The 13,602-nt window shown below is 54.7% G+C and overlaps 4 protein-coding genes across 4 annotated transcripts; 2 read left to right on the forward strand and 2 right to left on the reverse strand.

Moving 5' to 3' along the window:
• Positions 1 to 1,701: 1,701 nt before the first annotated feature.
• CCMA1212_001461 (uncharacterized protein) lies at positions 1,702 to 1,896 on the reverse strand (the record flags this gene model as incomplete). Its single annotated transcript, XM_073698885.1, has 1 exon — positions 1,702 to 1,896. A coding segment is annotated over one exon (195 nt), but the record flags the coding sequence as incomplete, so codon positions are not given.
• Positions 1,897 to 3,740: 1,844 nt separating this feature from the next.
• On the reverse strand, positions 3,741 to 3,993 carry CCMA1212_001462 (uncharacterized protein; the record flags this gene model as incomplete). Its single annotated transcript, XM_073698886.1, has 2 exons — positions 3,741 to 3,962; positions 3,988 to 3,993. The coding sequence occupies 2 exons, from the start codon at positions 3,991 to 3,993 to the stop codon at positions 3,741 to 3,743; spliced, it is 228 nt and encodes a 75-aa protein (XP_073561806.1).
• Positions 3,994 to 5,729: 1,736 nt separating this feature from the next.
• CCMA1212_001463 (uncharacterized protein) lies at positions 5,730 to 7,393 on the forward strand (the record flags this gene model as incomplete). The annotated part of the gene is made up of 4 exons (XM_073698887.1): positions 5,730 to 5,987; positions 6,554 to 6,703; positions 6,822 to 7,267; positions 7,294 to 7,393. Coding segments are annotated over 4 exons (954 nt in total), but the record flags the coding sequence as incomplete, so codon positions are not given.
• A 1,203-nt stretch (positions 7,394 to 8,596) lies between these two features.
• CCMA1212_001464 (uncharacterized protein) lies at positions 8,597 to 11,863 on the forward strand (the record flags this gene model as incomplete). The annotated part of the gene is made up of 2 exons (XM_073698888.1): positions 8,597 to 11,721; positions 11,785 to 11,863. 2 exons carry the CDS (start codon positions 8,597 to 8,599, stop codon positions 11,861 to 11,863), a joined length of 3,204 nt encoding a protein of 1,067 aa, XP_073562250.1.
• Between the last annotated feature and the right edge of the window lie 1,739 nt (positions 11,864 to 13,602).

Here is a 13,602-nt window from a genome sequence, read left to right on the forward strand (position 1 = left end):
GCTCTAGCGACTTACACACACACACACACACACACCCGCAAACACTTCGAACTTGTGCCAGGGGAGTGTGATAATTGATTTCCAGAAACAGAGAACCAGCAGCAGCTGAGAAGATTTTTTTTTTCCCCTTACCCCCCTGCATTCGCTGCGAGGGTGGGAACCTTCGGCATCACCTGTCACTACTGGTACCATCGTCGACCTCTAATCACTTTGTGCTGCATATCGTCAAAGGAGGTTGTCCCTATTGCCGGGTTATGGCGCGAGTTGGGCTCTTCCGACCATTGCCGCCCTCTTGTCCAATACTGTCTGTTCAACCCGCACGCTCTTCATCCGAAAATGTACAAGATGGGGGACTTACCCTGAACAGGGGAAATCCGCACTTTTGCAATTCATGCGAACCCAACACCCAATGGACACAACTTTGACATCAATCCATGTGTTCGAATTGCCGAGCGAGAGCCTGTCGAATTCCATTTGTCACATTGCGATCCCCATCATTCCTTCTCTCCACGCTCCGTCCTTACCTCTTCGCCCATCAGTCCCGTTGTCCTGAGACCATCATGTCTGATCATCACGTCACGTCCTCTACCCGAGCACTTGTTGTTATTGATAGACTGTTACATGTCATATTACTCCATTGCAAAAGGCATAACTCAATCACAAACACTGCAAACTCTCGTCTTACATACATCCCCAGATCACGCTTCCTCGGAAATCAAGAAGCTTACACAGAGAATCCGCCTCGTGTCTAAACTCGGTAATGCGGCACCTGATGCCTTCAAAAGTAAAAGTAATTGAAACGAATGGAAATGTTGCACGGAGACGCCAAGTATTTTGCCCGTCTACAACTGATACGATTACTCAACTTTAATCGCATGTCCCGAACCTGTAATATGTGCATCCGAGATATTGTACACAAGCACTGTCTAGGTACCTACCTTGATAACATGCGTGTAAAACCCCCAAACCACCAACCGCCTTGACCGTCTCTTCACCCATCGACATTTACCCCGGAAAACAGAGTAGAAAAAAAGTCACCTTTACCCAAACAATCCCTTCAAGCATTTCTCCCGCCGATCCTCCTCAAACCCGCAAAAGATCGTAAGAGAGTCTCACAACTCATATTGATATACCTCCAGTATTAAAGGTACACTCGGTACCTGCAAGGTAGACACACCGCCCGCCATTATTCCAAGGGGCTGGACAGCAAAGTTTAACAGAAACCCAGGTCTTGTGATCATCCACGTCGCCCTTTTCTACTCATTTCATTTCGCTTTTGCTTTTTTTTTTTCTGGCAAGCTTCGGTAACAAAAGGGGGTGAAAAAAAAATGTCGGGGGGGTTGTGGCGTGAGGCAAACAAATCCCGTACCTGTCACGACACAGTCTCGGATGTTGATGGCCGGTCGGTGAGCTCTTCTCGTGCAACTTACACACAAAACGCCCTCGCACTGCGCAGGTGTTTGAGATGTGGATAATCTTACCTGGTACTTGCTGAGGACTGGAGAAAACTGCCCAGAGAGCAATCGGCCTCATCCGGAAGCATCGCCAGTGTCTCCAGTTATTACATCATGCACTCCGGACGATCGAGATGTGCAAAGGTCTTGCCAAGCTTGCTTCCCCAGGAATCGGACACCACCAAGGGCCCCCCAGAGAACAGAGTCATGTTTCAGAACGCCAGAGGACACTCTGGAACCTGGGGCATCACGACTTCGTACGAAGTACATAGTAGCTCTTCCCAGCAAGCACCAACTGAAGCTGCTCTGCTGCCAATCTGCCATCGTGACCGCCAAGGAGCAGGGTACAGTAAACACAAAAGTTTGCCGCCCAGCGGCCCCGAAAACCCGGGGTCGGAGAAAGCCGTCGTGCAAGCACGACAAGTGCTCTAACAGAGGACAAACCACATGACGGGGCTGGAGGCCCCTCTCGGTAGCGCGTACCGAACAGCCCCAGCTTTTCGCCCTACCATGGTGCCCCTTCTATTTTCGTTCCCTGCTTCTCTTCCGTTTCTCAATAGCTCACTCGTTGCGTGTAAACGAAGACGTGATCCGAGGAACACATCGCCGTGAAGAGGACAATCGCGAAACGGCGTGTAATTGGATAGCTGTATCGTCCTGCATTTGCATTGCATCTTATTTGCCAATACGCAGGTTTACGGCCTTGCGTCCTTCGTACCTTGGATCGACGCAGCCACCCGCAACGTATTCGTATCGTACCTCTGCAATTCGCTGATAGTCCGAGGAAGAGAAAGCCACAACTCGGAAATCTCACTGAGGCGCCCAATCATCAACCATTATCCTGCGGGAACCTGCTGCATATAAGCCGTAGGATACGGACTAGATAAGGGAGGAACGAGAAAAAGAACAAATGAAGAAAATGTGAAGAGAAACGAAAAAATGCCGGTAGTGGCGTGCGATGGCGTTCAATTGATGTGCTTCACCGGCCTGTCCCTTGTACGTAAAATGTGAATCACAAAAAAAGGGAAAAGGGAAGAGGGAGAATAGAGAGGGCATTGACCTTTCTGCCTCCATCGTGACTCGCGAGGGGAAATGGAAAAGATCAGAAAGGAAAGGGACCAATGCCTGGACCCAATCCTCCGAATACACGATACAATGAGCAGGTACCTGTAATACAAAATCAGCTGAATCAAATTTTCGTGTCCCTTCCTTTTTTTTCTTTCATTTTTGCAGTCCTCGTGATGGTACAGTGCCGACGCCCTGATGGGTCCTTTGCAGAGGCAAAGCTGTTGCCCCTTGGCAAAAGGGGTAGCTTTGGGGGACTGCCAAAAAAAGAAGAATGGAGACGAATAAAAAAAAAAATTGGAAAAAAAATCGATAAAAGCAAGCGGGGACTTTTGGTCCAAGAAAGACCCACGATGTGCCAACAGGTGGCCCAGCAGCCCTGACTCTCCGCCAAGAAGAAAGGCGGCTGTGTCTCCCGTCTAGCATGGCAGTCGACGGGAGGTGCAGGCGGAGACGTTCAGACGGCGCTGTCCTCCCCCAGATTTTCCTAGCCGAGACTACTGTACGTACGGGAAGAAGTTCGATGGCAGGACAAGTAACCGCCCTGCTGTATGTCCCAGGACGTTGACTAGTTTGTTTTCTCTTTTCCCGGGGAAAGCTGTTCCAGGAGGCAGGCCAGATGAAGCAGCCCTTGCAGACGACGCAGAAGAGAACGAGAGGATCAATGAACGGCTCTCCTTCTGCGATTATTCGTAAAGAGTCCAGCGTGGCGCACTGTGTCCAACAAACCTGACAGTTTCCATCACCTGCAGATTATGGTACTTTCTGTGTACCACTGGTGCGAGAGGTACCGTGAATCCAAGCGTTGTTGTACTCCCAGGTACTGCTGGTTCCATGATCGACCAGCCCATTGTCATCTTTTGGGTGCGAGTCTGCTCCCTTGCGGCTCGTGCTGGCCGCGTTTGCGCCATTGCCAGGTACAGAGACGCCTACCGTACAGAGACGCCTACCTTACATAGTACCCGGATGGACATGGCTGCATGCAAGGTGCTCCCTCCCGAGTCGTCCCTCCGTGCTCCGTCCATGCAGACAATTTGCGCCAGACTTGGCACTCCAAGGTCAGCAGCACAGTTAGCACCGTCTAGGCTCTCCAGCAGCCCATGAAGCAAACGCCGTTCCGAGGAACGATCATGTAACCTGGGGGTAATGGAAACGTCGGCTGAGAAACCTGGGGGTAATGGAAATCAAAAGGCTCCGGCCGGCTCTGCTCAGGCTGTGGGGTCAGCCGATGGCCAACGGGGGGCCGGTGCGGGGCTTCTCCAGGCCGTGCCGAGTATATTGGGGAGCTGGCGTCGTATCCACGCCTTGTTTGGCTGCTGCTTCATTGCCCGGCATTAGTGGCTTCGTCTGCTTCGTCTGCTCTGTCGTCCCGGCCTCCCATTTGCTGGCCGTGGGTAACTGTCGAGCTTCCACCTTGGCCAATGCTGTGGCCAGCGACACGTACTGTGTTGCAGGTACCTGCACAGACCTGCATGCCAGCAGGATCGAATGAGGATCGAATGGATAGGGGGTCAGGGTCGAGGAAAATTTCTTCAACCGCAACCTGGCCATAGGGGTAGCCACGCAATGGTGCTGGCGTCCAAGATTGGGCCGCCGTCGATATCCCGTATGGTGCCTCGTGGTCAAGCAGACAGGGCCATTGGCCCGCTACCCGCTTCCGCCAGCAGGCAGGGAGCTTCTGCCGCTAGCAGTCGATACAAACTTTGTCCCCATGCTGATGGCTAAGGATCAGTACAGTATGTGCTCCATAGCATCAGCGCGAGAGAGAAGGAGAGCGTCCCCGTGGCTGGCCGCAATGATAGCACCAGACGGGAAGCCAGCTGGATGCCCCGGAACCGTAGCCGGAACGATTCAAGCGGGCTTCGAGGAGAACTGCCATCTGCGCAAGACGGTATGGTATGCTGGAGCCGCGCATGGCCTAGTTTTTCCCCATTTGTTGGGATTGTGGACGACACAGTTGGATAGTACCCCGGATCTACTTGGCCGGCCCGCCATTGAGTCTGCGGCGTCTAGCGTTCCGCAAGCAGCAGTACCACTTGTCGCAATGAAAGAAGCGGTATGTGAAATGGCCACCTGCACCATGTGCTGCTGGTCCTTCGTGCATGTAGCACCGGAGAATTAAAGAAAAAAAAAAAAAAAAAAAAAAACAAGGGAAAAAGAATATGAGAAAGCGAGACTAGGCCATGCGCGTTGTGGAGGCGTTTGTCAGGTGGCCTCCTCTGCTTTTTTTCCCTTTCCTTTCTGGAGGCGAGATTCGCTGGCTATGACAAACAGGCTCGTAATGATGTCGCAGAACCTTGCAATTCTGGACGCCGTCCCTGCAGCCTGTGTTGTCACGATGGCAATTTCGAAACAAGCGAGAGAGCACGGTTGTCATTCATTGGGTTTGCGACATTGGGTTTGCATGGCCCGGAAATGGCACCTATTCGGATTAGACTGCGGCTTTGTAAAGTGTTGGACGATGGATGACCGGCTGCCGTAGCTGCCTGTGCTTGCACGTTGCTCACCAGCATATACGGAGCAATACGCAGCATCACTCGATGCTCGACACATGTTGGAGTGTCGTCCAAGTTGCAGACAACTGATGTCGAGATGCCACTCCTTTTCCGGCAAGAACCTCGCGGCTAACCCTAGCAACCCGCGCCGCAGATTAGTTGGCACTCTATAAGTACTAGGCAAGGATAGACAATTGAGTTGTCAGAGATGCTGCAAATTGGAGAACGGCGCACGTCAGCATGGCATCACATGGCGACTGGTATCAATGCAAGCTGGTCCAGGGCCTGCGGACTCTGCCAGTCGACCAGAGATTGCAGAGGCTTTAAGGAGAGTGAGACGATGTATGACAAGTGTTTCTATCTGTACAGCAAACACCAAAGGCATTCATCGTACCTGTACTGAGCAAGTGTGTGGTGATGACTCGCAGGATAGACTCGAAGGATAGACTCGACCAAGGACCCGTTCGATGCGGAGAACCACAGGCGGCTTAGCCGTGTCTCCAACTGAACCCTCGTGAGGGCGGACACGAGCAGACGCCTCAAAGAGGGGGAGGGGCAAAGCTCAGGGATCTGGAGAAGCTCTGAGAAGACGCAAGAGAAAACGAAGCATTGCACGAGGCAAGAGAAAACTCGATTGCTCTAGCGCAGAGCCTCGAATAGCCGGGCGCCAGAGTAGAGAGGTACGCACCGTAGATACTTGAGCCCCTCCATCAGGCTACTTTCGAACTCACGGGATTCGGCCGTACTGATAAAGTACCTCGGGCCTCCTGGGCAGGTCACCGGGCCGGAGGATTGGCGGAATTGGCCCAGGAGGTGTCGCATTGCAAGCGCCTGCACCCGCCTGCACTTGCCTGCACTTTGCCTGCACTTGCCTGCAGCCCGGTGCTTGTTCCTGATTGCTGAAACGGTTCAGGTACCGGGCGCTTTGACCACGCATATTGCCCCATACGGCCTAGCGGGCAGTTGCTATTTGGTAATATCGAGATCCGCCGGCCGAGGGGCATCTTATGTAAGGGAAATGCACGGAGGGTGAGGTCATCTCGCGATCCAGCGCAATTGTGGTGTTCTTTTGGTGCTGTTTCGCTGTGTCCTTGGGGGCCGTTTGACATGTGTAAATGGATGTTTGGTCGCAGACCGTACGGGAAACACTGTGCAGGATTTTGCCCGTCGTTTGCATTGCCCCTTTCGTCCCTTCTGCGTTCGAAAGCGGTACCTTGGATACATGAGCTGTACGTACTTTTCGTACTCTGCAGTACTTGCAGCGTTTTGCTCAGGTGGTTTGCTGCTCTTTAGAATTGCAATTTGCCCCGGCCGCGCTGGAGATGAAGGGGAGAGTCATCTGACTGTCTGCCAACGGTCTAGACGGAGGGCAGCAGAGTCGGGATGCTGGCAAAGGAGCCCAATCGGTGCGGCGCAGCAGCGGAGGGCTGGGCCATCGTGACTAACAGGACCCCTATGCACCTGTTTTGGTTGAGCGCTGAGTCTCAGCTGGAGCCGCTGAGCGTCAACAGTGTCACCTTGGGTAGCGCCATTCGGCAGCTTGCACTCATCGAGTCCAGTAACGCAAGTCGCTGTAACAGACAGACCGGCCCGGATCACCGGCTGGCGCCTGGACCGGTGACGAGAGACGCTGGAATCGAAAAGATTCGAGAAGCAGCGGAGCTGGCCCAACCCACGGGGGTGACGGAGGTACGTGCGAGTACCGGCGGTACCTGCACCTAGCCGTACACGCGCTGTACCTTGTGCCTTCAGCGCCCAAGTGCCCTAAAGCGTTCCCCTAGCGCGCCCTTCTGGAGGCCTGGCGCAGGGGGCTCCAGTTCTGGGCCTGGCTGGCCCACCGTGGGGAGGGGCAGCGGCGCAGGTCACCAGCCAAGTACCGTCGCGTACCGGCAGGCAAGTGACGGCCTTGCGAGAGCCAGAGAGACGCGGGCAAGAGTCACGAAGCCATGCGAATCCGCGAGCGCAATTACTTAAAAGGCACCGCCGCCGGTTGCGTTGCTCTCCTGGAAAAGCGCCCGTGAGCATCAGCATCAGCATCACTTCCATCTTTCTCCCCATCACGGCCCGTCAGCTGCGCCAATTGGTTCGCAGTCCCTCGCCCCTCCTTATCACCAACTCCCCTCTCCCGCCTCGAAGCTGCGGACGCACCCCCGGGCAGCTGTTCCTCGCTCCGTCTACAAAGCATCCTCAGGGGACGGCAGCAGAAAGCGGCAATAGCAGCAATAGACCAAGACCAAGACGGACGTCGTACCGGTAAGGCAAACCAAACTACCCCCAAGAAACGGTGGAATCAAGCACAAGCTTGCGCGGAGCTCTGGAGCACGACTAGAAGCAGCGCCGCGGCACTCGGCACTGCCGAAGCTGTCAGCTCCCGCCTAACGCCAACGAGTCGTGGAAGAAAAAGATCAAGGAACCAAGCTGTCTGCAAGCAATGGACTAACGGGCCTCGCAGACTAAAATAGAAATACTCGCTCTGCCGTGGCTTCACGTCCAGATCTCTCGTCCTTATCTCTCGCTCACGCACCGACCTCTTACGAGCCCTAATACGAAGCCCGTCTCACTGGTCCTGGAGCTTCTTATCTTGCGAGATACCGGACCCCTGCCCCGCCACAGCCTCGATTTCGGCTTCTTGGGCCGTCTGAATAGTTGTTATCTCAGCAGGTACGTTATTGATGGCTGTGACACACTGGCGCAAGGCCTGCAGCTCTCCTTTTCGCTGCCGCTGCGAAGAGATCGTAAAGCTGTTTGCTAACCGTCCTTGTCTAGGCTTCATTACTCGCGATTTCGGTTGCAGTTCCTGCTTCTCTCTTGCCAACCCTAATCACTTAGGTACGTGGTGGTTGCGAGCTCTCCCATTGGGCTGCCGGCAGCTGTATCCTTTCCTGTACCCCCGTCGCTCTGCGTCGTTCCCGTCGAATCAACAAGCAAGAGCCAATGGAGGGGTGTGGTGGTAGGACGACAATGCCTGAGCTGTGGCCTGCAGCGGTGAGGACAATCGTGTCTTACACCGGCTCTGGGGCCTTTCGCTCGGTCAATGCCGTTATGCCCACGCCCCCTCCAAGCATGCCAACTTAACACGCATTCCTAGGAGAGATCCCCTGGCAAGCTTGGATACCTCACTGTATCAACACCACGAGTTGTGACGCTGCCATCTGATTTCTCCTTGCGTCTCTGGCTCTAGCAGCATGTCTCAAGTCGGCTCTCTTACTTCTGCCCCTGCCCTAAACTGTCCATGTCATTGACTCGTGCGCTACGCCGACATCACTGGTGAACTGTGCCCGAATCCCTTATCTTTTGGCGTTCCAGCCTGGTCGTGTGGTCGTGTATATATACTATATATCTATATGTATATATCCTGCCACGTCCCCTGGTTGCAAAGGCACTGGTTTTCTTCATCTCCCGTCTTTTCTTTTATTCCTTTCCTCCTCATAACACCTTTCTTTCACATCTCAAGCCCTTGTTTCATTCGTTCAACTGCCATCTTTTGTTCATCACACAATGGCTTTAGTAATCCAGACTAATTTCTCTCTTCACGACAGCTTCCCTGAATATAAAGATCCATTGGAAGAACTATCATCCACCATGGCTTCCTCAAACCCTCCCAAGCCCAAGACTTTGGCTCAGATTCAAAGCGCCGAGTCAGACTCAAGTCGTGGCCCTTCTCCCCAGCCCACCCACGTCAGCGTCCCTCCCGTTCCTCTCGCCTTGAGAAATGGACACCGAGTCCTGCGCTCTGCCACAGTCGGCTACGTCGCTCCCCAGTTCGAGGGAAAGACGGAGCAGATCAAGGCCGTCAAGGCCATTATCCAGCAGGGCGGCTGGCTGCCCGAGAATCTGATTGACGAGCAGATTGAGTGGTTCTATGAAAAGCTTGGCATCGACGATGTCTACTTCCACATTGAGACCCCTGAGGTCATTGCCAATCAGATCACCTCCCTCTATGCGGCCAAGGTTGCCGCCCACTCAAGAGAGGACAAGCAGGAGGAGATCCGCCTGGACATGGAGGCCAACGACCACGCCATCTACATCGACACCAGCGAGCCTGGCAAGGCCCACGTCAGTGGTCCCCGGTATGAGTCTCGCCTCGAGTCCAAGTATCTGGACCACCAGGGCAAGAGCAAGTACCGAGTTGAGACCTTCCGGTCGCCGGCTGCCATTGGCGCCAGCCCCAACTCCAAGGCCACCGTCCGCTGCTACTTCGTGTACCAGTGCCACTTCAAGCAGAGCCCCGAGTCTACCGACCCCAAGGAGACCAGGATCGAGGTCATCTCCGACGTTGGTTTCTGGCAAAAGGCCACGGCCAACACCAAGCAGGTGTACCAGGAAATCATTGAGATTGCCGTCAACCGGGCCGGTCCCGTCATCGAGGTCTTCGACATCGAAGGCTCGGCCGAGAAGCGCCTGGTTGTTGCATTCCGCAGCCGCACTGCCCGCGGCATCTTCTCGACCCTCAGCGACCTGTACCACTACTATGGCGTTACCAGCTCGCGAAAGTACGTGGAGCAGTTCTCCAATGGTATCACGGTCATGAGTGCCTACCTCCGACCCGCCACCAACTTGGACGGCTACTTCCCCTCCATTGAGACCTCCATCCACCAGATTACCAAGGAGATCTCCCTCCTCTACTGCTTGCCCCAGAACAAGTTCCACCACCTCTTTGCCACTGGCGAGCTGAGTCTGCAGGAGTCTGTCTACGCCCACAGCGCGTGGGTCTTTGTCCAGCACTTCCTGAACCGTCTTGGCCCCGAGTATGCTTCTCTTCTCGAGATCCTCGACCCCAAGCAGAACGCCCACGCGGCTCTGCTGTCCAAGCTCAAGCGACGTCTGCGCACGGAGACGTTTACCCCCGACTACATCCTCGAGATCATCCAGTCGTATCCCGAGCTTGTTCGTCTGCTGTACGCCGCCTTTGCCAGTGTGCACCTCGGCGTCCAGGACAGCAACGTGCTCTTGGCCACGCCCGCCGTCGAGGTCTTGTCTGACGAGAAGCTCCGCGACAAGATCTCCAAGACGGTGGCCAACGAGCACGACGAGATGGTCATGACGGCCTTCCGCGTCTTCAACAACGCCATCCTCAAGACCAACTACTTCACGCCCACCAAGGTCGCCCTCAGCTTCCGCCTGGACCCCTCTTTCCTGCCCGAGGCCGAGTACCCCAAGCCTCTGTACGGCATGTTCCTGGTCATTGGTGCCGAGTCCCGCGGCTTCCACCTCCGTTTCCGCGACATCTCCCGCGGCGGTATCCGTATCGTCAAGTCCCGCAGCAAGGAGGCGTACGGCATCAACGCGCGCAACCTCTTTGACGAGAACTACGGCCTCGCCAGCACCCAGCAGCGCAAGAACAAGGACATTCCCGAGGGCGGCTCCAAGGGTGTCATTCTCCTGGACCCTAAGCAGCAGGACAAGGCCACCGAGGCGTTTGAGAAGTACATTGATAGTATCCTGGATCTGCTCCTGCCCGCAGAGACGCCTGGAATTAAGAACCCCATTGTCGACCTGTACGGGAAGCAGGAGATCCTGTTCATGGGCCCCGACGAGAACACGGCCGACCTGGTCGACTGGGCCACCGAGCACGCCAAGGCCCGCGGAGCTCCCTGGTGGAAGTCCTTCTTCACCGGCAAGTCCCCCAAGCTGGGCGGCATCCCGCACGACAAGTACGGCATGACCACCCTGTCGGTGCGCGAGTACGTCAAGGGAATCTACCGCAAGCTCGACCTGGACCCCTCCCAGGTCCGCAAGATGCAGACGGGTGGCCCCGACGGCGACTTGGGCAGCAACGAGATCCTGCTCAGCAACGAAAAGTACACGGCCGTGGTCGACGGCTCCGGCGTGCTGGCCGACCCCAATGGCCTGGACAAGGACGAGCTCATCCGCCTGGCGCGCAAGCGTGCCATGATCAGCGAGTTTGACCTGTCCAAGCTCTCCAAGGACGGATACCGCGTGCTCTGCGACGAGAACAATGTCACGCTGCCGAGCGGAGAGGTGGTCAACAACGGCACTTCGTTCCGTAACACGTATCATTTGCGCGAGACCAACATGACGGACTGCTTCGTCCCCTGCGGCGGCCGGCCCGAGTCCATCGACCTCATCTCGGTCAACAGGCTCATCAAGGAGGGCAAGAGCATCATCCCCTACATTGTCGAGGGTGCCAACCTGTTCATCACCCAGGATGCTAAGCTGCGCCTGGAGTCTGCCGGCGCCATCCTCTACAAGGATGCCTCTGCCAACAAGGGAGGTGTCACCTCGTCGTCGCTCGAGGTCCTGGCTTCCCTGTCGTTTGATACCGAGGGCTTCATCGAGCACATGTGCGTTGACCCCAAGTCGGGCAAGGCACCCCAGTTCTACGACGACTACGTCCGGGAGGTGCAGAGCAAGATTCAGGAGAACGCGCGGCTCGAGTTCGAGGCCATCTGGCGCGAGCACGAGCAGACCGGCATCGCGCGGTCCATCCTGTCCGACAAGCTGTCGGGAGCCATTACGGATCTCGACGAGAAGCTGCAGCACTCGGACCTGTGGGAGAACGAGACCATCCGCAAGGGTGTGTTGAGGGACGCGCTGCCCAAGATGCTGCTGAACAAGATTGGCCTCGACACCATCATCTCGCGTGTGCCGGAGAACTACCTGCGGGCCATCTTTGGTAGCTACCTGGCCAGCCGATTCGTCTACGAGTTTGGCAGCGAGCCCAGCCAGTTTGCATTCTTTGACTTGTAAGTTTTTGACGCCCAGACTACCTCTGCTGTATGAACCCTTTACTAATAATGTATCAATAGCATGTCCAAGAAGCTGGCTGAGATCTCCGGCCAGCCCAACGGTACTGAGCAGGTCCGACGCATGTCCATCAGCCAGTAGAGAAGGAGGCGGATCAGTTGCATTTCTTTGCATTGTCCTTTCAAAGCTTTTTGATTTTCAGCGTGCTATTGTGTATTTCATGTGATGCTCACGTCATCGAGGGAGATGCGTCGTCTCCCGGGGTCAGACGCGGAAAGGGGGGGAAAAAAACGAGGGTTGCGCCACGACCTTGAGCTCTAGTATAGCTTAAGACATAGATTTACGGGTATATCGGTAGGATCAGGTTTATGGATTACGGAAACCGAACAAAAAAAAAGATGATGGCACGACAAAATGCGCCGTGCAGTCTCGCCGGCGAATCGATAGATTTACAATGGCAAACTGTCAATTTCTCGTAATCACTGCATACATTTCATGAAGTTTGGTCGTTGGATGAATTGAGTCGTGATGCTTGGGTCCTCGTGTGGGTAAAGTGCGGGCATGCAGGTGCAAATGATTTGACGCAAGCGTGCCGTGTTTCGAATCCAGGGGGGAGATAGAGTAGAGAGATTGTGTGTGGGGTGTGGGGAGTTTCAGCTTTTGGTGCCCTGGCCTGTGAGGTGGTCGTTGAGATGCGCATTTGTGTTGGGTTGGCGATATGTGGGATTTGCTTAGGGTTTTATATTGCTGTGGCCTTGTAGGGATCTGAATATGGTGGACGTGGTGTAAGAGAGGACGATGATGATTCGAGGTATGAGGTGATTGAGTAGGAGAGGGTATCAAGGCGAGGAAGACTGGGGTGGACGAGGCTGACGGAGAGAATGGATCCTTGTCATTCAGGCACACACACATGTTTGTGGACTGGAGTCGGGTCGGGTACCTGTATGCATACCTTATTTCGTCAACTCGCAGGGTGGAGATGGGCTTTTTTTTTTTTTTGTATGTACGGAGCAGGCTGTGCTTTCTGAGTGAGTACATATCTGCAAGCGTNGGGTTCGGGGCGGGGTGTTCAGACTTGTGCTTTTCCGTTTTTTTGGGCGGGTTCGCGGGGGGGGGGGGAGATGAATGAGTAGATTCGGGATGGGTATAATGGAGTGGATGATGGAGGAGGAATGTTTGTGCTGTTGAGCTTGTAGTTGGTATTTTGGTTCGGTTTGGATGGCCTGGGGGAGGAGGCTGGAGGGTTGGTGGTGTCTGTGTGGGGAGATGGGATCTTTTGTGCGGCTGGGAGGCAATTTGGGGGACCATGAAGGATGTTAAGCAGAGGTTTGAGAGGGATTGAGAATGGAAAATATGCTGCGCGTTGTGTTTGTCTCATGCTGATGCGAAGAATGACGGGTATCTCGCGATAAGATGATGCTCCGGTATGACAGACCTTGCTAAAGTAAGGCATGGTATCAGTAGAGGACGGTACTACTCCAGATCGCGATGCTTCGTGGACAGTGATTGGAATAGACAGCTCCACGATGAAGACCTCTAGCCCATTTCCCTGGCTGACTGCAGGGCTGGGCTATTCTTGTGCGTCACTGCCTCGATGATCAACGAGCCCAGCCTCACGACGCCAGCCATTCGATGCCTCTCTCCCTTTTGGCCTCCCTTTGGTTCTTGCACTCGTTTGAGGGTCCATTTTCTTTGCCTGTTTTCTCTCTTTCAATATGCCGTCTTCCTTTGTTATTGTGCCTTGCTCGCGTCCCGCCAGCAACAGGTGCATTCTGTGAAGAAACGGAATCCTTGATCTTGATGACGAACAACGTCCCACTTGTGCGACTTTTGGATGCAAGTGATTGAAGCCGCTTGCTGATTTTAGTGACGTGGGGAGC

Source organism: Trichoderma ghanense (assembly GCF_004382785.1).
Source record: "Trichoderma ghanense strain CCMA-1212 chromosome Unknown scaffold_1, whole genome shotgun sequence".
NCBI classification, from domain to species: Eukaryota; Fungi; Ascomycota; class Sordariomycetes; order Hypocreales; family Hypocreaceae; genus Trichoderma; species Trichoderma ghanense.